The 24,048-nt window shown below is 41.7% G+C and overlaps 1 protein-coding gene across 1 annotated transcript in view; it reads right to left on the reverse strand.

Annotated features, from left to right (window-relative positions):
* Nucleotides 1-24,048, reverse strand: part of PIGN (phosphatidylinositol glycan anchor biosynthesis class N) — a 175,233-nt gene that overhangs the window by 117,692 nt on the left and 33,493 nt on the right. The window contains exons 5-8 of the mRNA XM_026658519.2: nt 19,850-19,956; nt 16,119-16,243; nt 11,200-11,330; nt 6,203-6,319 (exon numbers count right to left, since the gene is read on the reverse strand). Coding sequence (XP_026514304.1) covers nt 6,203-6,319; nt 11,200-11,330; nt 16,119-16,243; nt 19,850-19,956 — 480 coding nt within the window. The remainder of the gene's footprint in view (nt 1-6,202; nt 6,320-11,199; nt 11,331-16,118; nt 16,244-19,849; nt 19,957-24,048) is intronic.

Genomic DNA, 24,048 nt, shown 5'->3' on the forward strand with positions numbered 1-24,048 from the left:
AGACTGATAGCAGTAGGTAATGCAGCCACATATCCATCTAGAGAGTCTTTGCTTGGAAATTGGAGATCCTTAGTTCGGTCCACAATGGAGAAACAATCTGGGAGTTTCTCTAAAGGGCTTAGTCCTATCTATATAAAAGGCTCATGGCCCTCCTCACATCAAATGTATGTAATGCCACATCTCTTTTATTCTGGTGTGGCTTAGAGAAGAAAACTGGAAGATAGATAGGTTGGTTTATGTGAAAGTCCAAGGATACCTTTGGTAAGAACTTGGGATGTGGTCGCAACGTGATCTTATCCTTAAAACAAGACTGAGGGGAGAGGGAGGTCAGAGCCTGTATCTCTCCAAATCTTCAAGTAGAAGTAATGGCTACTAGAAAAGCTGTTTTCACAGACAAGTGTAGAAGGAAGCAGGTAGCCATAGTTAAAAGTGGGGCCTGGTAAGGCATCTGAGTGCCAAGTTGAGGTCCCCTGCCGGTGCAGGGCATTTGATTTGTGAAAAAAAGGTTCTCCAGTCCCTTGAGAAACCTCCTTGCTGTAGGATGAGTGAAGATGGAGAAACTCTCTACCATATGATGGAAGGCCGTAGTAGCTGCCAAGTGCACTCTAACGGATCTTAGAGACAATCCTGTCATTTTTATCTCTAGTATGTAATCCAATATAACTGATAGAGAGGATGTAGGTGAAAGATGTCTTAGGTCACACCAGTGACTGAATCTTATCCACTTTTGCACATAGGTACCACAAGTGGATTGTTTCCTACTACATAACAGCACTCTCTTTACATCCTCAGAACAGGTTGGTTCTAACCCTGCATACCATCTATTAGCCATGCCTTAAGTCAAAGAACCTTGAGGTTTTGACTGGCATCCTGAGACAAGATGGGGAATGGCCCGGTTGACAAAAGAGCAAGCTGGGTGAGGTAAGGGAACCATGTTTATGCCATGTCGGAACTACTAGAATAACCCTGGCCTTGTCTTTTCTTATCTTGATCAGCACCTCGGCCATCAAGGGAATTGGGTGAAATGCATACAGCAGGCCTGAACTCCAACAAAGGTGAAAGGCATCCCTCAGGGAATGGTGACACAGTCGGTCTCTCAGGCAGACCTGGGAGCACTTCTTGTTCTTAGCTGTGGCAAAGAGGTCTATCTGCGGGATGCCCCAATATTGAAATATCTGGGGGAGTATAATGGGATCTATCTCCCATTCATGATCTTCCAAGAAGCACCTGTTAAGGGCAGTTGCTGTGATGTTTTGTATGCCTGGAAGGTAAGCTGCTGAGATATTGAGCTGGTTTTGTGTGCACCAATTCCAGAGCCTCACTGCTTTGACACAGAGGGAGTGTGGTCTTGCTCCCATGACAGTTGATTTAAAGCATTCATGACATGCTGTCCATCATGATCTTCACATATCTGCCCCAATCAGCAGAAGGAAACGGAGACAGGCATTTGACTGCTCTGAGTTCCAGCAGAGAGGACTCGAGAGGAGATCACCTGCCTTGAACAGTGTGGGTTTGTAGGTGGCTTCCCATCCCAATAGGGATGCATGGCATTGGAGATGGATAAGCAAAGGAGACCCCGCACAAACATTGTGAGTATCCTTCCACCAGTCAAGGGAGTTTTTCATGACCAAAGGCATCAAGACTAGTTTGTTCAAACTGTTTGGCTGGCGAAAAAACAGTTCTATGTCACTGATGAGGATAGACTCTTGGCACAAAAGGAAGCGTTTAAAACCAGGAGAACTGGGCATGCCCTCCCAGCATTTAAGTTCCCCTGAGGGGAGAAAAAAAAATAGGCACAAGGACAACCGTCCCTATCATAAAAGTATAAGTAAAATCTCTTCTTTTTTTTCAAATATTTTTTCCATTTTTAATTTTTTTAACATTTATAAAATTAGTACAACTAACACAAAGTAAACATTAAGAACTACCACTAAGTAACTAGTAAGATACAAGAAAAAAAATACAGTTGAGGTAAGCTCAACTCAGACACTGCTGAGACTCCATCTCAGGCCGAGGCAGTTGAGAAGGAACTGAGGGCGATTTGCCCACGCAACTCTATATAGCCACGGTGCAAGGCAAGAGGCTGCAGAGGACGCATGCACATACCGAATGGATACTGCTACCTAATATATCTGATCTGAGGCACTTAGAGTCGAGCACTCTCTCAAAGAAGAAAAGATTATCTCACCTACCTTGTCTCTCTCTTATCCTGGGACCAACATGGCTACAACTACACTGAAAACTACACCTTGACGTTTCTGGCAGTTCAACCATCATGGCATAGGCCTCAAAGTCAGCCATTTTTGCTTATTGTCAATATATTATTTCGTGGCTTATTTTCAAACCTATTGGAAATGCAATAATTTTGTGCAAATACTTGATCCTAAAAAAGTGAAATGTTAGCATCATCTGTACCCAGAGTAGTCAAATGTATTTAGTCTCTGCCACCATTACTCTTCTCAAGCCCATGGCAGAATGAAAACCTCTGGACTGCTCATTTTTGCCTCTTTACTCCCCTCTCTAATGTAGCCTGACAAAGAATATAGCGACATAGAAACTTATTACCCCACTGATCCTGAGCAGTCTTAGACCCTTAGGAGGTCTTGAGAAATGAAACAGGTACAAAAATGGAGCACAAGAGAAAAAGAAAAGCAAGCCAAGTGCATGATGTAGTATCTCAAAACATACATGGCAACACAGAACCCCAATGAAGTTTCAATAATCCAGTATATTAATATACCATGTATTTAAAATATTAAATATGAACTCTTCCATACTTCATATATTAACACTTTGCAAGGATTGCATAATTTTTCTGAAATAAAAAAAATTTTAAAGGGAAAAAAGAAAACATAAGGAAGGGTCACGGCAGTGCTTTCTTTTACTCCAAAAGCACAACTACCTTAAGTTCCACTACAGCCACACAAAGGAAAATGAAATTGAAGAACCCCCAATTTGCAGAAGAAGAGTGTGGGAGGAAAGCAGTGTTTCCATGGCACATCCATTTCAACAGAGAATAAGGAAGTCTCTCTGTGCAAGAGACATGCATTTGGGGCTCAGAAGATTTGGAAACTGTGGGCTGTTGTCAGTAGGGTGACCAGACGTCCCGATTTTATCGGGACTGTCCCGATATTTGCTTCTTTGTCCCGTGTCCCGACCAATGTTCGGTCGGAACACTGGACAAAAAAGCACATTTGCCCTCTGCTCCGGCGCTCACGCCCCCCCCTCGCCCCGACTCCGCCCACTCCTTCCCCCATTGGATCCCTCCCCAAATCCCCGCCCTGGCCCCGCCTCTTCCCCAAGCACGCAGCCCACCTTCCCCTCCCTCCCAGGCTTGCACACCGCTGATCAGCTGTATGGCGGCTGCGCAAGCGCTGGAGGGAGGTCGCCTGACACCAGCTTGCCGTGCTGCGTGGGATGTGAGGGGGATGGAGGGAGGAGGTTAGGAGGAGGGATGTGTGGAAGGGGGATGGAGGGAGGAGGGTCGGGCATCTACCAGGAGCGCGGGAGGGGAAGGAAAAGTTGCTGTGGCTGCCGGGGGCTAGCTGGGCATGGCCCGGGCTGCATGCAGGCAGCAGCCAGGGCTGGCTCTGGTCCGGGTGGGCGGCGTGGCCCGGGGGCCGCAGGAGACAAGCGGCGGAGAGGGGCTGCGGGGGCGAGACTTGTCCCAGGCGGGGCGGCCGGCGACAGGGGCGAGGAGCCGGCCGGGGTCCCCGGAACCCATAAACTTCCCTGCCGCTGCCGGGGAGCCCCACGCCTCTCCCACTCGGCTGCACTCCAGCGGCTCGCCCCGCCGGGAAGGAGCCACTGGAGCGCAGCCGACCGGGAGAAGCGTGGGGCTCCCCGCCGGCGGCGGGACGCGCCGCTGTAGGGATATTAAAGAAGGTACTAATGGTCATTCCCCCAAGTGACAGTGATCCCCTCATAATTTGTCCCTCTTTAAAATCCAACAGTTTCACCAAGTACAAAAATCTCTTGGGTCTTCTGTTAAAACTTTAACTTCTGTTAAAGCTACTGTCTGTAGAAACCACTGATTGTATCTATCCTGTGAAAGATACTTTATTACTATGTAAAACTTACAAACAAGTTAATTGACTTTGTTCTTGAAGTAATTGATACAATATAAACAAACACTATAAGCCATTAAGTGACTTTCACTTCATTGTAACAGCAACGGCTCCTAGGAAGAAAACCCCCACCCTCTGTGATTAAAGGGCCGGGAATCTCAAATGAATTAGCACACACCCCGAAAGTGGTGGAGACAGTAAATTAAAATATGGTTAAGATATGGAATGTATGTTGATGAATGCTTGACGTACATGAATGGTTAGGGAGGTGCCAGCCTAGAAAGGGAGTATCCATCGGCCGAAGAATGTGTCAAATGAACTACCAGACAACCCCGGAGGGTAAACTGGGATCCACCCCATCACCTGGAAGGATGATAAACACAAACTTTGGACAGTGTGGAGCCACCAGGAATGTGCCACTTTGGACAGGAGTGTGCCATCTGCTGATTGAGTCAGCAACAACAGGATGAAACAGCTCCCATAGAGTAACACAGGAATTAATTCCTATAAGAATGGACTCTCAAGACTGAGGATTTTGAGTCTCTGGTTCTGCTGCCAACCTCCAGGAGCATCAGGTGCACCTGACACAGACTCGGCTCCATCCTCATGACCAAGATACCTGGCCAGTAACTTGGAATGAGCAACTTCTAGGCTGGTAACTATAACACCTATACAGAACTTGAATGAATGATTGTGTGAATGAATCTATCTATCTATCTATCTATAAATATATATATATGTGTGTGTGTGTATATAAGGAATAAGTAGTGATAGGAATAAGTGGTTAAACAACGTTGTTTACTTTTATCTTTTGCTTTATCATTATATTTACAATAAATGTGGCAGCTTTGCCTTATCCCTCTTAATAAGATCATGCTGGTTTTTATTCTATTGGTATAACACCGCATGTGCCCAGGGCGGGCCGGGGGGCGGGAGGCTCCACGGGGCCAGGAAAAGCCCTGGCTCCCGCCCGCTGCCCAGCCCAGAGCCCCAGGGAGCCGCTCAGGAGACCGGCCACCGCTGCAGCTCGGCTGTGCCAGTCCTGGCCCCCTGCATGCCCGCGCCGTGCCGCCTCCGGGGTCCCCGGCTCCCATGCACCGCCGCTGCCCCGCGCCCAGCCCCAGGCGCTCCTGCAGCCACTTCCAGGGGAGAGACAGCTTTGTCCCCGCCCAGTCCCGCTACGGGGCTCTGCCTCCTTGCACCCATCCAGCCTGTGCCCTGCCCAGGGCCCCGCTGGAGCTGTACGCCCTCGCCCACCCGGACTCCTGTGCTTCCCAGCGCCTCCTCTTGGTCCCCCCCCGATGCCCTCTTTATCCCCAGCCCCCTCTGCATCAGGGCCACCTTTTGCCGTGGGGTGGGCAGCGCACGCAGCCAGGGCGCTGTGTACGATCCGGCAGCGCGGCTGGGGCCTGCTAATGCCCCCCGCCCCTGTGAAACTGCTTTTTTTTTTTCCCTGCCGCCATTTTTTTTTGCTCCGCCCCCCTTCCGATATTTCATCCCTGTGATCTGGTCACCCTAGTTGTCAGGAAGGGCTAAAGCCAGGAATATAGCCATGCTCTCCACTGTATTCTGTTCACCTGGAAACCTGCAGGATTACCCAATCAGTATTTTATGCAGGCCACTCCACCCTTTTAAGAAACCCTTGGGGGATGGGGAGTATATTCAGGCCATCTGCAAAAAACAAGACCATGGCAGCATGACTACTGCTATGCTATGGAGGCTACAAGAAAGTCTGGAATCAATGTAGAAGTATTTAGCTTCTGTGAAGATAAATTAACCTCAGAGGCACCCTCAGAACCATGCTTCAACTGGGACATCCAAAGTTTTTGGGACATGAACATCCTTCTCGCACCTGTTCGGAAGCCCCTGATATGACGATTGGAAGGAAACTCTGCAAGTAAGATTTTGCTCGTGAGACAAGCCTTCCACAACCATCACCACATACTTCCCCAACTATCCCTTTTTCTTGTAACGTAGAACACAAGGTCTCTGGGGCAAATTCTGCCTTTGTTTTCTTGCTTAAAAACCTTACTGTGCCATAATTTCAATGCAGTTTAAATCCGATGGATGTGAGGTTCAAATATTGCCCTTTCCATTGAAAATTTTTAATGTAATTTGGTGATTTGTTTACATACCTTTTAAAAATTCATCTTCGAAGAACTGGAATGTGACTTTCTGTGGATAATTCACTCCAGCTCCCCAAGCAATCAATGGTGTTAAAGTCTCTGAGGGATGACCAGCCCCATGAGAGCCTACAGATATGACAAACCAAAAGCACAATGACTTGATAAGCAAGGCAAATAGTGCTCTCACAGAGCCAAGTTAAAATTTCTGCCTAGAAAAAATATCCTGGCTATATTCTTCAGGCAGGCTACACTAGCACCACAGGTTATTTTACTGCAATGACGAGACATTTTAGAAACCTTTCTTTTAAAATTTGCACTTATGCAGTGACATCTATTTGAGAATCACAAAGCAATTTACAAACATTGGCTAACTTCAGCTTCACCACCACCCTCTGAAATAGATATTTTTCTTCATTTTAAAATATGTGGAAACCAAGGAACAAGGAAATTCAAGTCAAAAATTTCAAATTTGAATGCCCAAAGTTAAGCACTTAGGCTCCAAACCTTCAAAAACATATACATGTGCCTAACTTGCATGTGCCATTGAAACCAAAGGGATTACTCAAGTGTGTAAAGTTAAACATGTCTATACATTTTGGCAAGTTTGGGATCTTAGGCACCTAAATAAGTGACTTGATTTGCAAAGGTACAAAGTATCTGCAGCCTCCACTGCCCTTTTCCAGTGGTGAAAGGTGCCCTGTCCTGTTCCCAGTATACCTTACAAAACACATTCTACAAGGTGTGTGTATGTAATGAGAAGGGTTTGAAAGAATATCAAATTTAATTACTGGTATGTAATTAAAGATGAAATCTTAATATATATGCTCCAGAAAATTATAAATAAATTAATGGAGATATCCTATCCCCTAGAACTGGAAGGGACCTTGAAAGGTCATTGAGTCCAGCCCCCTGCCTTCACTAGCAGGACCAAGTACTGATTTTGCCCCAGATCCCTAGGGGGTCCCCCTCAAGGATTGAGCTCACAACCCTGGGTTTAGCAGGCCAATGCTCAAACCACTGGGCTATCCCTCCCTGAGATAGAGTTGAGGTTGCGTGTGCAACAACTGGTAGGGTACAAATGAAAGGTTAAAGTTTGCTAACTAACTTTGCTTTCTTTTAAGCCACTTTGAGCCTAAGAACCTGCAGGTCTGGGAAGGATTTGTGGATTTAAGCCCCTACACACAAAGTTCTTCCGCTTCCCTCCGTTTTGATGATTGAATCAGAGATTCTTGTTAATCCAAGAAGGAGAGCAGCTTGAGTACAAAGGAAACTAACTCTGAGAGAGGGGCAAAAGTGCAGGAGCAGGGAAGAATAGATGCTGTTTATCTGCATGGGCTCAATAAGGGAGATCTTCTCCCCTACCTGAACTTGTTTAGATTTTTTTCTCATAGTGCAGGTCTTGGCAGAGAGCAGACTGGCAGAGGTTCTAAAACTCCTCTCTCTGCTGCTGTCCCCAACGGACCACAAACTAGCAAACTGTTTTCTAGCAGAGTGAGAGGACTGGCTCATAATGGAAGCATGATTATCCAGCAGAGAAGTCAGGTTGGTATCAGGTGCTAAGAATAGCCTTCTGAATCCCTTGGTGTATCCCAAATCCATTGTTCAGCAAAGCAGAAGGCTGCTAAGCAGCTGGCTGTGGAAATAGGTGACCTAACACATCTGCCCTGGAGTGGTAACCACTCTGGGAAGCTTTTGATGCTAGGAAAATCTGCCCCAACCACTGCATTCCCTTCCAATGCAAAATTTCTTTTCTTTCTGAGTTCATAAGCAGGAGCCTTTTGAAGTTGCTGCGGCAGCTGTTCAGTTTCTACAACTACTATAAGGCCTTGGGATGTACCACTAGGGTTTGGAAGTCCCCAGACCCATACATTAAAGGGTTTCCAAGAAGATTTTCTCCCTCCCAGACAAAAAATTTCCAGTGGGAAAAAAAAATATTTTTCAGGAGAAAGAATTCCTTGAAAAATTCCTCATACAGAAAGCAGAACAGGCAACATTTGCTCTTCTCTATAGAGTACAGAGACTGGGAAAGGACCAGATGGGGAATTTTCAGTTTCAAAAAGGGAGCTCTGCCTCCATTCATCAGGCATGAGCTAGGACCTCTCTCCAGTGTAGTGAATCCATCACAGGAGAAAAGCAAATTTTGGGGTGCATTTTTTTAAAACTGACCCACGAATGTGTGCCACTGCCTCATTCTTATTATCCCTTTCCTCTCACCCAACTCTCTGACCATCATTCCTTGTGTCATAAGCTCTTTGTGGCAAGAACTGTGTCTTTACTTGTTTTTGTCAGGTGCCTAACACATTTTGAATGGACTTAAAATAAATAATAGCAGAACTGTTAGTACTACAGCTCTAATAAAAGCACTGATCTAAAACTTTTAGACTCCTGGCTATGGTCCGGATGTGCTTTTTTCAGGCTCGAAAATCCTGGAATCACTAAAGTCAATTGTAAAGCTCCAATTCACTTTAAAGGTATAGGATCAGGCTTTTTATAAAGAGGGACAGGAGAAATCTCTCAAAAATTCAAAGGATACCCCCATTTTATAGAATCATAAAAAAGTAAGGGTGGAAGGGACTTCGAGAGGTCATCTAGTGCTGAGGCAGGACCAAATATATCTAGATCATCCTCAACATGTATTTGTCCGATCTGTTCTTAAAAACCTCTAAGAATGAGGATTCCATAACCTCCCTTGGCACCTATTCCAATGTTTCACTATCTGGAGTTTTCTTGTAATATCTAACCTAAATCTCCCTTGCTCCAAATTAAGCCGATTACTTCTGGTCCTACCTTCACTGGACACAGAGAACAATTAATCACCATTCTTTTTATAAACAGTCTTTAACATATTAGAAGACTTATCAGGTTCTCCCCCTAACCCTAACTCCCCCCACACCCCAAGTCTTCTTTTATCAAAGCTAATTATGCCTAATTAACCTTTCCTCACAGGTCAGGTTTTCTCAACCTTTTATCATTTTTGTTGCTCTCCTCTGGACTCCCTCCAGTTTGTCCACATCCTTCTTAAAGTGTGGCACCAAAAGTTGGACACAACACTGCTGAGTGCAGCAGAACAATTACCTCCCATGTTGTATATACAACACTCCTTTCAATACACTCCAGAAAGATATTAGCCTTTTTTTGCAACTGCGCCACATTGTTGACTCATTTCAAGTTTCTTCCTTTCCTTCTACTTTCAAAGGCCTTGCGTCGTGATCAATAACCTCCAAGCTAAAGAGAGCTAAAGACAGCTTCCTGCAGAATCCCTAAATATTTTTCCAGGATTCCAGATGCACTTTCCACAAAGCTAGTTAATTTTCAGCTAATGAAACAAAAATCAAAAATATGCATTAACAAAAAAGCTAAGTCAGGCTTAGGAAGATGATAGTGACACACAAAGTCTTTTTATTGTGGTGAATGCTGCCTGTAAGAACAAACAGGAAAAAATTTATTCTAAAATTCAAATGTTCCAATATAAATGTCAGCTAGCTTAACAATAAAATGTAATATTCAAACAGACCTTTGTTTTGCATATGAGCAAATGATAATTGGACTGATGGCTTTCAAAAATAAGTATAAATAAACTCTTATAATCTCTGATGGATTATTAGGAGTAAACAAATCCTGTTATTCCATCTCTGAACAGTTTGTTGTTTTATGCAAAAGGCAATAATCAAACTCTGTATTTTACTCCTGAACTGTACCTGAAGCATCAATGATTCAAAATACCTCATGCTAATAAATTATAAAAATACTGTTATTCAAAACAAATAGCTTCCATGGATGCTGGGCAGGAAAGTCTCCATGGTTTACCACCCACTAGAACAGAATCTTCCTTCGAGAGGATTAACCTTACCTTAGAATTACAGAATGTTAATGGTAATCATTTTTCTGCCATACTTCCAATTGGACACACGTAGGACTGGCCCAGTGAATGCTCAAGTAAACCCACATTCTGCATCCCCAAACACAACTAAGTAGTAACATATAAAACCATGAGATTGATTCAAATCGCAGTTTTTCTTTTGTATGAAAAAAAGATATTTGCCACATAGTGCCAGCTTGATACACAAACTTCACTTGTGATATCTGGCAACAAAACTATAAGATAGTACTCAATTTGATTACATCTCTGAAACCAGATGTTTCTTTGCTTGAATGGGGATACTCACAACAAGAGAAAACCTTAGAGGAGAGCACACTCTCTCTTTACCCTTTTTAGTTTACGCTCCTCCTCAGAAGGCTATTAGATGATACAGATGCTTTTTGGAAGACAGATTCTTTACTTGAAAGTTGCAATCTCTTTCCCCTGGAAGTCTGACTGTCACCATAGTGGTACATTTGACCCAGGTCCACCAAAAAGAAAAACTAAAGTTTCTCTGAATCTCATATTCTTACACTACAGCACAACTGCTGCCAAGACCTTAGACTGGTAAAATGTACCTCTTTTTTGGTAGCCGACATGATTATTTTATGGTAATTAATTTCATTGGGGGAGGAAGTCATATTTTATCAATCTTTAAGAGAGCATATAGCCAAGCTTTTTCACACATAAGATGAACGTGGCCTTTGGTGTAACTGATAACAACATGTATTAATAGGACTTTCACCACACAAAATATTTTAAGTAGAAAATGTGAAGAGATCAAAGGACATTAACATAGCTTTTTGTATGCAACTGGAAATTAAGGCTAGGTTTGTCCCCTTTAGTTGACAGGACAGTTTTTGACTTTCACAGAAAGGTCGGAGACTCATTTAAATGGAAACTCCACTACAGTAAACTCTCCCTCTCCATCAGTCCTGAACTCCATCACTCCAGAATCTTCTCCTCCTCAGTCAAAGTTGCAGTGAGTCATTTGGCCCTGTACAAAATCAAGCACCTGGCACAGTGGAGGCAGCAGAGCTTTCATGGTGAGTGAAGCCCTCAAATCTGCTAATGCATATTCTAAATAATCGGAAACTTGCCAATAATCTCAACTGCTAAGTAAATTTAGAGATTTAAAAAGTATCACCCCAATCTGTCATTCCATGGTCAGAAGTTAAGATAAAGGCAGTTTTTCCATCATTTCCATAAAAATCCTCAAGCATTGAGACAATGTCGTTTATGCCTTCATCAACTTTTCTGATATTGTCCTTGTATTCCCTATAACAAGGAAAGAAAAATATATTTGATTTACTGTGACCTCTGAATTACAGATGGCAGAATACATTGTATATGGTAGATTACCCATTGTCATTAAGGCAAGCCTATTGATTAGGGCCAACTTCATGATTTACATGGCCTCAAGCTGTCAAAGGGAATCTAGAGGTGTCTCTCGCTTCCTCTAGATCTGATACCATGGGGGGGGGGGGAGTTGACCTCCTGAGTGTGGTGTGGAGGATTCTTGTATCATTTGTATCTAAGGTCAAACTGGTCTTTGATAGAAGACTTTGGAATTTAGTAATCTGCAGGAACTAAGTAGGTGGATACGTGTGACGGTTCTCAGTTGCCCAGGACTGAGAGTCAGTTTGTTATCCCCTACCTCTAGCGAGAGATAGCCTTGCCCAATGGCTAGGTGTTACCTCTCTACCACCAGCAGCCTGTTAGTCATTCAAGCACTCTCCTCTGGCCTATGCCAGCCCTGTCTTCACCTTGCATGTTAATAATAGATGCACCCCAGTCCCTGAGTCCCTTTGAAGAGTTCTCCTGTGATATCCAGCCCAACACTGGCTACTCTCAGAAATCTCAGCTCCTTCGCCCCCAAAGGAGCAGTGTATCCCAGTTTACTGGTTTTACCTTAAACCACCACTCCCGTAAATCACACGGCACTAGCGAGCAGTTATAATAAAACAAAATTAGGTTTATTTAAGAAAGAAGAGAGAGTCAACTATAAACAATAAAGTGGTGGAAACAAATGGTTACAATACAAAAGCATAAAATGCAAACCTGGGTCTACATTTATTAATAGTTACCTCACCTATCTAATATAGTAGATTATGCCTCCCAAGTTCAGTCTGTTACAGAGCCAGCTGGCTTCACAGGAACTAGGATCCAAACTTTCATGAAAACACCCCCATGCCACAAGATGTTTCCTCAGTGAATGGATACAGAGCGCCTCTCCCCACTCTGTGTTATGCTGAAAAAGTCTTTTGTCTCTATGCATAGAAAGGGCAATCCTTTGTCTGTTGTACTGTTCCCCCCCCCCCTTTTTTTAACCTCCATGTGGTTTTGATTGTTTGAAGTGGTCTCTGACAGTTTTCTATTGATAGGCTTGGGATGGAACAAGGCTAGATAATTGAGCATTGCAATACATTACCGGCTACCCAGGGAGAGGTAACAGTTCCCTCCTGCTTGAATGGGCCATCACTGAGTCCCCTGGTGACTAACTTTTAGATCCAAGATTATAAAAGTGTGCTTTCAGTATAGTTACATTATTCCTTAAACATTACTGTGTTTGCCTTCTGAAGTAACAGTTGAAAACGCATAATCTGCTGAATGTTATTGTCCTGGTAAAATGTGTGTATCAACACTGTATGTAAAGTTATAAGATTTTACTGTATAACATTGTTGTTATGTTTCCAGAGTTAGAAAAGCAGGCCCAAACCAGTTTTCAAAGACAAAGACACACTGGCACCCCAGCCAGGTGTTAATGAACCATCACCTGCTCAAAGAGCCATTCTCTGGCAGAGAGACGGCATGAACAAGAAATGTACATTTCATCACAAGGACGATTCAAACCTTATGTCCACAAGAGACTGTTTGTCACCATGTTTCTAGCACAAGAAACTGAACTATAAAGAGGGGAGAAAAATGCTTGACCTCACTCTCCTCCTCCATCTCTGCTCATGACATCAATGACTCGCAAAGAACTGAACTTGGAGGGGAGAGGCTGGAGTGCTGGCTGGGAGGCTTTTCAGCCAGTACAGACTGCTATAAGCTTTTGCTTTTAAGTTCACTTAGCTTGTTAAGTTAGGCATTTAGTTTGCATTTTATCTTTTATTTCTTTTGTAACCAATCCTGACCTTTATGCCTCATTACTTGTAGTCACTTGAAATTTTTCTTTTCTTTCTGTAGTTAATAAACTTGTTTCACTGTTTTATCTAACCAGTGAGTTTTGATTAAAGTGGGTGGGAAACTCCATTTGGGATAACAAGGCTGGTGCATATAATTTTCCATTGATGAAATGACGGACTTTATATGTGCTTGCATTGTTCAGTAAGGTGCTGGGCAATACAAGATGCACATTTCTGGGGGGAAATCTGGGACTAGAGAATCTGCTGGTGTTCTGAAGTGTAATTCATGAGTGGCTAGCTAACAGCACTCAATACTGTGCAGCTGGAAGCAAGTTTCATGCTGGAGCCTGTGTGTTAACTGACCCAGAGTGGCTGTTCGCCAGTAAAGCAATGTAAAAGGCATCCCAGGTTGGAGAGCTGAGGACAGCTATTCAGCAATCCAGATTGTACCTGTGTAATGTTACAAATAACCATAGATATATCTCTCAATGATTATTAGTCTTGATAAGTTACAAGCTTTCTGTAGATACCTTACATGTTACTCCTTATGGATAAGCACCCTGCAAGACATGTGTTTGGTACAGTGCCTTTGTCTGGTCTGAGATAATAGTTGTTTGCAAAGAACAGGAAAACATTTGGAAAGTGGTCTCCATGTCACAATAATTTAAAGGTGAATTGCAAACCTTTAAAGAATAACAGTTTTAAAAGAGCCCAATGTATTAACACAGCAATTGTAGACTTAAAAGTGAAAATTTTAAAACTTTTTTAAGTTACTACACATACCAATAATTGATTTCATGATGTAGTGCTTGTCTTGAGATTTTGATGAGCCATGGATTCTGTGGGCCCCAAACACCCTTGTGTGTCTGATGGTGGGCTATAAATCAGTAATTTTTAAGCGGGGGAAGCCACAATGACTAGCTTATCACCAACCAATCAATTCACATTTTTCTAAAAGGCTAGAAAGTATATCCTTTTAAAATAAAGACGGAGAGGAGCACTAACACTTTGATTTAAAGGGCTCACAGTCATGTGCTTTGCCTGCTTCAAAAGTTAGCCCAATTCCTTGCACTGTCTCAGGTGGAAAAGGGAAACACAGAACTCAAGAGGAAAATGAATGGGATTGTCATAAATTTTGTTTCAAAATGTTTTTGTAATGATGTACGGCCTTAAAACTTTTTCTTTTTTCAATTGCCAATCCAAAAAACTCTGCAGTTAACCTACAATAAGGCTGCAATATCAGCCTTGTTATTTCTGGATTTCCTGTTTACTGTAGAATTAAGATGGACTCCGAACTTCATTTTGGGCAAAAGGAAAAACAAATCTGCCAAGTATTCTTTTGATTAGGTGTATAATTAATAAGTTTGCTACTATCCTTGATAATTAGAATTAAGAGATATATGGTGTGACCCTAAAAAACCCACAATGCCAACTAGGCAACTCTATAACAGCAACTCCTAACAAGCCAGACAAACTCACTACAACTAGAACAGAAGTACTTGTGGCACCTTAGAGACTAACAAATTTATTTGAGCATAAGCTTTCGTGGGCTACAGCCTACTTCATCGGATGCATGTAGTAGAAAATACAGTATATACACACACAGAGAGAACATGAAACAATGGGTGTTACTATACACACTATAAGGAGAGTGATCAGTTAAGGTGAGCTTTTATCAGCAGGAGAGGAAAAAAACTGTTTGTAGACTAACACGACTGCTACTCTGAAACCTGTCACTACAACTAGCACACCACTTTCATGGTATTTATCCACAAAGATATCATGTGAGGTCTTAAATGAAAGCCAGTGTCAAACTGGTTATGAATATTGTTGTAGGATGTACGTACAGATGATATTTAAGGAGCTGTATATGTACTGAAACTATATGTTTTGAAGTCTGTCACCAACCAGAGAAAAACAGGGTTCTTCCAGACAGGAGATAAGATGTGTATCTCCCTGTTAAATGTAAATTAAGCATTGTAAACCAACACAATGAAACCCTTATTTACATATGGAGTCAACAGGAAAGGAGCACATCAGAGAATGAACCACCTGGGGTTGCCCTGTCTCTGGGGCAGACAATGACTTTGGGTAATATAAGTGGAAAGCAAAAAGGCAGCCCTTTATCTAGAGGAAGTAATCAAGATAGTGTGATTACATTAATGAAAACAGGATCCCAACTTGTCCTGGTTGGAAGCACTGTAAAAGACACTTGGGTGAGACAGACTTCCTTAGACAGAAGATTAGCTTCTTAAATTTAATCTCTAGAAAGTGTGTTAAGGTTTTGTTTTACATGTAACATTTCTGTTTCCATTATCATTACTCTCTATCTCTTGAATTTTAACCTTTGATGATAAACTTCTTATTGTTTTCACTAGAAATCTATTTCAGTGCTTTGATGTTAAATAGTACCTGATTTGGAGTTGAATCATCCAAAGCAGGTGTGTACTGTTCCCTTGGGGATAGCCAACTGGTATTTCTGAGAGGGTTAAGTGCATAAGGGGCTGAATACTACAGAGAAATGCTTTAAAGGGGCTCGGGTGCAGCTATTGTTAATCTGCAGGGCAAAGACAGGGCTGGCATAGCCCAGGGAAGATTGTTTAGGTGCTAACAGACAGGAGGTGTCAGGGAGCCAGTAAATCTCCCTCTTGCTGGAGGCGGGGAGGAACAAGGTGACTCTCAATCCTTGGCAGCCTGAGAACAGTCAATTATGCTAATATATCTGTATATGCTACTGTAGCTATATGCAAATTAATGAAAACTTAGAGTTTAATTTGTCATGGCATCTTAAAACTTTGCCCCTTGTACAATCTCATCAAAACTGCAAGCCTTTTATCTGGATTGGTAAATATTGTTGCAGAGAAAAAGTTGACTTAGGACACAAAAATGTTGTGTGTTAAATGCTAACAAGAAAGTTATATTTAGCATGTCAAATTACCTGGAGTTTGGCCGATGAGCATGTCCATTTGTGTCTATCCCTAGCAAATGCAGGAATAGAACTACTTTTTCTTCATTTACTTTAGAGAACAATGTTTGATTACTTCTGGCAGCTCGGAAGAAGTTCTATAGGGAAGAAACCATCAAAAGATTATTCTGAGAATCATGGAAAAAAAGGAGACACAGCCTATTAAAATGCAGATTTTATTTAATGTTTATATCACAGGAGTTGTATTGTGCAAAACTATGAAACAGCAAATTAATTACTGTGCAATTCTGTTTATCTGAAGATAATATTCCAGTAAAATTTTCACTGCTGGGGCTCACCTAGAGCAAGACAGGCAGAAATCTTCCAGTTCTTAAGCTTTTATGGTCCCTATGAGCAGTAATAGCAGGTAGGATTGTGAGCTATCCTTTCCTTCTTTCTTTTGTATTGGTGGTCACACACTATACCTGAGCTTAACTGCTGCTTTGTAACCTTCCACTTATTTCTTGATAGGAAGTGGGAAACACAGGCATCCCAAATAAAAGTGAGAAATGACTCTTCCTAAATGACCATTATTATTAAAGTAAATGTTGGGGTGTTAGCTGTCAGATGACCATTATTTTTGCATTCTAAACACAAACTCAAACAAGGAACATCCCAAACACAAGAAAAATTCTAGGGAGTGGAATGATTTGGGTTCTCCTACTTTGGAAACAGGTTTTGCAGGACCGAAATACCAAAACATGGTTCATCTCCAGAGACCAAATCAAAGCAACAGTGTTTTGTAAATGTATGGAGTGTGAAACATGCATCTGCCTTGCATATGTCTGAACAGAGACTTCCCTGAGGCATGAACTGGAAGCCATTCTGTCTCAGAACAAATGAACCTTGGCATGGCCATCTGGTTTTACACCAGCCATATTACAGTAATGTGAAATACAATCGGACAGCCATTTTAACATGATCCTCTTAGTGACACTGCACTGCCCAGGGAAATAGTGTCGAATGAAACAAGAAGCTGGGTAGACTTTCTAAGGGTTTTTGTCCAAGAAGAATCTCAAGCACTTTGCAACATCAACATGGAAACATCCTCACTGGGATGGCAGGTGGATGCGGAAAGATCGTTGTCAGAAGAGGATGCTCATTAAGATTTAACTCTGGCACCATTCTTGCGAAGGAATCTCTGGTTTGTATGTAAAACTCATAATTAGGGCCCTACCAAATTCAGGGTCCATTTTGGTCAATTTCACAGCCAGAGAATTTTAAAATTGGTCAATTTCACGATTTCAGATGTTTACATCTGAAATTTCAGGGTGTAACCGCGGGGGTCCTGACCCAAAAGGGGATTATAGGGGGTCATGGGATTGCCATCCTCACTTCTTTGCTGCCTTCAGAGCTGGGCTCTAAAGACGGCAGCTGCAGAGCTTCCTGAAGCTGGAGGTGACTCCCAGAGGTGGAGGTGAGTCTGATCTCCCCCTGCTGCTGGGGTCCATGCTGGAGCAGTGAAATTGACAAGAAAGCTGCTCACAGCTCTGGCTGTCACCCCATTGGCTCCTGGCTCCAAGTTGGGCTGCCCTTGGGTTCCCGGCTCCCCGTTCCCAGCTGGACTGCTGTCCGGGCTCCCCACTCCCCGCTCGAAACTAGGCTGCTACCTGAGCTCCCTGCCCTGAGCTGGGCTGCCCCCCGGGCTCTCAGCTCCCACTGCGAGGCAGGTTGTGCCTGCCCAGTTTCCTCGGGGCTCCCAGCTCCCCACTGGGTTGCTGCCTGGGCTCCCCCCACAGGCAGTCCGGCTGCACCAAGGCTCCCGGCTCCCCGCTGGAAGCCCTTAAATTGGAAGGGGTTTGAACTGCAAGGCAGCCAGAAATAAGGCTGGTGGAAGCCAGAGTGAGACTTTGTGCTTGTAGGCAGGCGGCTACTGGTGTCAGGGCTCTGAACAAAAGCTGCATAGCATAAAAACACCCAAGATTACAGGGCAAGCAGTGACAGAACCCATTACCGGTCTGGATGGTCCCCAAAATATTACATCCACTCACTTAAATCTGCATATAAGTGGCATTATTATATAGTCTTCTCCTAAGTCCTAATTCAAGAAAACTATAATTGAAGTCATTGGGTATTTAAAACAGGAAACAAACAATAATATATACTGAGTAGGGACACTGTAAGTGATGGAATGCTCAGTTTGCCTGCTTTCTGCAAACAAATTCTTGCAGGGGTCCACCTGCAGATATTTGATTGCAGGATCAGAACTCTTGCAAGGATTTCCAGACCACAGCCGCACTACCAGTGCTATATTTGAACGTAGGAAAGAGTAAGCCTGCTTTTGCGACTTAAAAAAAATATCAAGTAAAAGGCAAGTTTAAGTTTCAAATTCCTGAAATTAAAAACTTCATCATGTTTCAAGGCAAATCCTTTCGAGGCCTAATTAGCCAGAATGCCATCTGAAAAGAAGGAAATATAGATCTGTGGTTTTCTCTTTCGTTAGCTGAGTTCCCATGAAATTTCAAAAATCTCAGAGAAAGTCTGATGGGGGGGTAGGGGGGAAAGAAAAAAAAAAAGACATACCAGCAAATACTGATTTATAATGAAAAACAGTTACCGACAATTTACTGGACACTCCTTTCTGCAACTTGGCAGTCACCACAGTGACATTCAATCAATCTAATAATATGGAACAGGGTAGAGAAGAGGAGCCATACAGTTTTGAAGAAGTGTTAATTTTCCAGATTTAAATTTTCACATGCATTCATATGTAAGAGAAGGGAAAGTGTGTTGAGTGTGGTACTAATGAACAGGAACAGGAAGGAAGGCTTATTTTATACATTCTGGGGTGCGCACTCCATCTAGCTTTGTGTGTACATTACATGACATTGCACAGTCCGAAATCAATGCAGGGCTACACATAGGTGTGTTACAACAAAGATAGACAACAGTTAACGTTTCACAGTTTTGCAAAAAAGTGGGTTAGAATTTTAAATTCAGGTTCACCTTCTGAATTATTTATTAATACATTAGTTGCACATATTAACAAAATATATAATGTTATCAAATGGATTAGTAACAGAACTTCTCATAAGTCATAGCTATGTGGATTTTGTTGAAAGGGTGTATATGCCTGTTTAATATAGAATGTAAAATTTCAAGCACCATAGCTCTATTAAAGTTTCTCAAGTTTTTCTAAATTAATGAATTTCTAATTGAAACTTTGATAATTACTTCATTGATTTTTCCTATCAGTGTTTTCATTTGAGAGCCAGAATACTGTAGATTTGTAATACGCTTTTCTTTTTTAAAAATTAAATCAGCTGGTGATCAGAAAAAAGTAAAAATTCTTCCAATTAAGGAGAATGGAAAAGGCATTAAGTGATTAATATAACCTTAACCAACAATCAATGAATTTACATTGAAATACCCATCTGTTAAGTATTCAGGAAAGTGATGTGAACAATGGAAATAAATTAATCCACCCACCGTGAAATAGGCAGATACCTCGTTATCTTGTAAAATGTGTTGAACATTTGAATGATCAACTGGAATCACTCCTGCATTTTTAGTAGTTTAAGGTTCTGTGTCATATGTGATTGTAAAAGATATTCTGTAGATATGCAGTAGGAAACACAATTTTTAAAAACTGGCTTTAGAAAAAGCACTAGAAAGTTTACTGCAACGGTATTTTCTTCTATTGCCCAGTTGCAACCTGTGTCTATAATGCATAAGTGATATAAAACAGAGAAATATTTATTCACCTTAACATGGTCAAAAACCCAAGTGTCTAGTTTAGTTGCATCTTGTGCTCCAAAGTCTTCCTTTTCTGCAGTGTAACAGTATGTATAAACGTGATCCCCACTGGCACCTGCAAAAACAATACAGATGCAATATTGGGTGGAAGCAAGAAAATTAAACTTTTTTTTCCTTAATAAAAAAAATATAGATTGCATGTTAAAATACAGGACGTGAGGGAGAAAAATATCGATAAACCCATAAAAAGACAAGAAAAGAGATTAGAAAGAAGAAAATGCCTCTTGAATAATCTTAATTCACTCCTCATTTTATGTTCTATTGTTTCTTGAGTTGTATAACTATTCTCTTATCAACCAGTGTATCAATAGTACCAACATCAGAGATGTCCTTATGCCTGAAGTTCCTTCGGTTCCTGGGAGGAAATAATGTTTGGAAAAGCAAAAATTGAGTGAAATACAATCCAATTTTATCAAAATGAAATGGGCAATATAGAATTTATTAGAAAAACAAGAGTTTGGAAAAGAGCTTGTCTACATGAACATTTAGTTCATGGCAAGCTGGGGTATAAATCTACCCCACACTAGCCTGCCATGCACTAAACAGTATGCCTATACATGGAGATGGGGATATGATTCCCAACTCCAGGAGACTAATTCACTTTGGAAGTGAATTGAACTAAACAGAATTAAGGACATTTTATTTCTGAATGAGAGAGTGTACACACAGGAGTTTAATGCAGTTTAATTAATCCACTTCTAATTCACACCTTTAGTTAATTTGGGTTAACTTTCCTCTTCACCCCTATCTAGACAGCTCCTAAGTCGACGACTTTTTCACATAAGTAATAAATGCTTGGCGTCGTATTTGAATTTAGATTTTCAGATCAAAGAGATTCTACTGTACTGCTTCTATCACTCTGACACAGATTAATAACTGGAAATTAAGAAAAGATTAGGAGAAGATATACCCAAAGGCCACTAAAATGCCATTTTACCTCAGATGTTGCAAGATGCTGGTCAAGAGGTCAAAGTACAGATCACTATTCTGGAATTGGTGATTAAAGATGCAAAAATCAAATATAAAACATCTTTACCTCTAGCTTTGATACACAAAGACTTCTAACTTCCAGATATTAAACCTAATGTGAAACCAAGTGAGACAATGCCATATCATCGAGATTTTAATAAAAGAAATTATAACACTCAGTTTTAAACAGCAAAAAAATGGGTAAAGAAAGCTCAAGGAAGGATGCAGATTAGTTACTTCCAATCAGTAGGGCAACCCCACTACTGTAATATGCAAGGATAATTTGGGAATGGATTGGGACCTGCACAATCTTCAAAGTCTTTATCTTTAAAAATTAGGTCTGATGCATAAAAAAGGCAGGCATCACTTAAAATGAATGCATTTTTCTGAAAATTCTCAAACAGGCACTGATGTGGAAAAATACAGTATCTGGACAAGACAATCTCATTTTGTACACATTAAAGGCCTGGTCTACACTACGACTTTAATTCGGATTTAGCTGCGTTAATCCGAATTAACCCTTCACCCATCCACACTACAGAGCCAGTTAATTCGAATTAAAGGGCACTTAAAATCGATTTCTGTACTCCACCTCGACGAGCGGAGTAGCGCCAAAATCGATTTTGTTAATTCGAATTAGGGTTAGTGTGGCCGCACACCACCGAATTAATGTGGTTAAATTAATGGGGTAGTGTGGCCGCACACCACCGAATTAATGTGGTTAAAAACCGAATTAATGTGCTTAGTGTGGCCGCGCACAATCGAATTTATACAACCTGTTTCCCAAATTCGAATTATCTAAATTTGGATTAATCCCGTAGTGTAGACATACCCAAAGACTATACCATGCTGTCTTGTGAAACAGAGAAAAGAGAAAACACATCAAAGTACTGAATTTTTGAAGTCCTGATGAGATCTGAAATCAGGTGGAACTTATAGAAATTCTGCAGTCTGGCTGAGCTGTTGAAGTCACAGGGCTCTAAGCAAGGCTATTTCTATTATTTCTGCATAAACTTCCAATGGGGAAATGTTCTTCTGTCAGTTCATAGCAACATAGAATCCAACTGATTTGTATAGTGCAATTTCCAGGCTTGTGGGTGAACTAACATACAAAGTTCAAGAGCTAGCATTTACCTGGATTATACTAAAGCCTAGCTGAAGTGTTACACAAACTTCAATACCATTAAAAAAGGATTTTAGGACAGGAACCTGAAAGCTGTAGCCCTTCATGTGTCATCTCTGTTTTGCAATGGGGTTTATTTAAAAATCCAGAATACATAGTTTGCTGAGTTGCTGTCAGAATAGTGAGTAGAGTCCTCCAAGGCACTTTTTAAAATCTGTTTATTACTGTCAATGGAGTTGAACTGAATGGATAAAGTATTCCAAAAAAGGAGGCAAAGCTCACCAGCCTTGGTAGCTGTTGCAACCATCCTTGTTGATATTATGTGATGATGCATTGTTGTACCATCTTCTGGTGATGGGATACAGCAAGGGAAAGAAATTGGGGATCAATCTGAAACAAGTTCCTGTCCCTGAGAAGTGCCAGCACCAGGAAACCAAAATTAAGTATGTGCAGTGTATGGGCTGATTAGGGGTACACTCCTAACACTCCTCACCCTAATTTTTAGCCGGATGAAGAATTTGTATTAATATAAAAACAAATAAAACAGTGGGTGCAATGGCTCCTTCCATAGAAAATTTTGAAACACTTCACTGCATTTTAGATTCTATTATGACACTTCAAAAGAGATATTATGAAAAATATCTACTATGTATTAAGTACTGTATCTATCTTTGGAGACAGAACTGACAGGAGAGGGAAAGCCTCCTTTTCCCTCTATTCTGCCAGAGGGAGGAGGTGGCAGGGATTTGGGGAAAAGAACTTCCTTTAGAAGAGATGAGAAAAACAGGGGAAGCTCAGCTAGAACACTTCTTCCAACCATGAGCTGTTGCTGCTCTTTCCACTAACTAGACAGACTGGGAGCCCCAGAGACTACCCAGTCAGGTATCAGTTCCTCCCACATCAGATTTCCATGTCTGACGTGTCTTCTCACCAACAGATTGCATCCTCATGGTGGTGAGCAGAGTCCTAGTCAAAGAGCGCAGAAGGGGTATGCAAGGTCAGCATCTTAGGGGGTGATGCACGTCAGTCTTCAAGCTGAGAGATGTGTATCTAGTTCTGATAGTCATTAATAGCAGATTCATTAGGCATCACCTGCTGTTAAAACAGTATGCCAGGCACGCTATATGTGAACCGGCAAAGGGTAGGACGCTTCAAGAAAAAAACAGCAGTTATTCACATAGTAAGTGTGCTCCTTTGAGATGCTTGCTTTCATGGATTTCGTGTCAGTGATGCAACTTGGAACTTTTGAACAGTAGTGTTTGCTGAGGATGCCCCACATGCAGCCTGTCTGTATCTCGGAACCCCACAACCATAGTTATTATAGTTAGCAGCATTAGAATTCTTAGCCTCATCTAGTCTCCAATGAGTTGTTCACATATTATTGCAGACCTACCTAAGCATGGACAAAGCCAAATATAACATTATGTCACCTGAAAAGTAGAGCTCCTAGCTCTGTTACTGCGGCAGTTCTCTGTCTGATGAATTCCCCATGGTTCACCAGCGGAAACACTGCTCTAATAGGACGTCAGAGACTTTAGCATGTGCCCAGGAGTCAGGAACTGGTAGGGAGGAGGCACAGACAGGATGAAGGCAAAAGGCACTTAGGAACACAGGCTGTCTGTGATGGAATGTGAGCCAAGGGAGCCTGGGCAGCAGAGGAGAGCTAGCATCAGCTAACAGAAGTATCTGATGGATCTGAGCAGTTGCGTTTTCTTGGCATAAAGTAGTAATGATGGACTAGGAGGAAAAAAAACACCTGTTTTTCTATTTAAGTCCAAAATTTGTAAAGTGGTCTACTGTGACTGATATGTACTGAAAATGGGTGAACTTGAAGTTTGGGGCTCACGGGGACTGTGGTGGTTTAGCTAGTTTCAAGGCCAAATTTAAAGAGGACCATTTTTAAAATCTTTCCTTGGCAAAAATTAATATATATTTGACACTAAAATATTGTAAAAACTTATTATTCTCTGAAAAAATAGTGTTAAATTCCAAGACTAAATGCATTCATTAAAGAAAGAGAAAGAGAGAGAGATGTTAATTCTGCTTAAACTGTAT

This window comes from Terrapene carolina, unplaced genomic scaffold, assembly GCF_002925995.2.
Source record: "Terrapene carolina triunguis isolate 2854851 unplaced genomic scaffold, T_m_triunguis-2.0 Scaffold53, whole genome shotgun sequence".
Taxonomy (NCBI): Eukaryota; Metazoa; Chordata; order Testudines; family Emydidae; genus Terrapene; species Terrapene triunguis.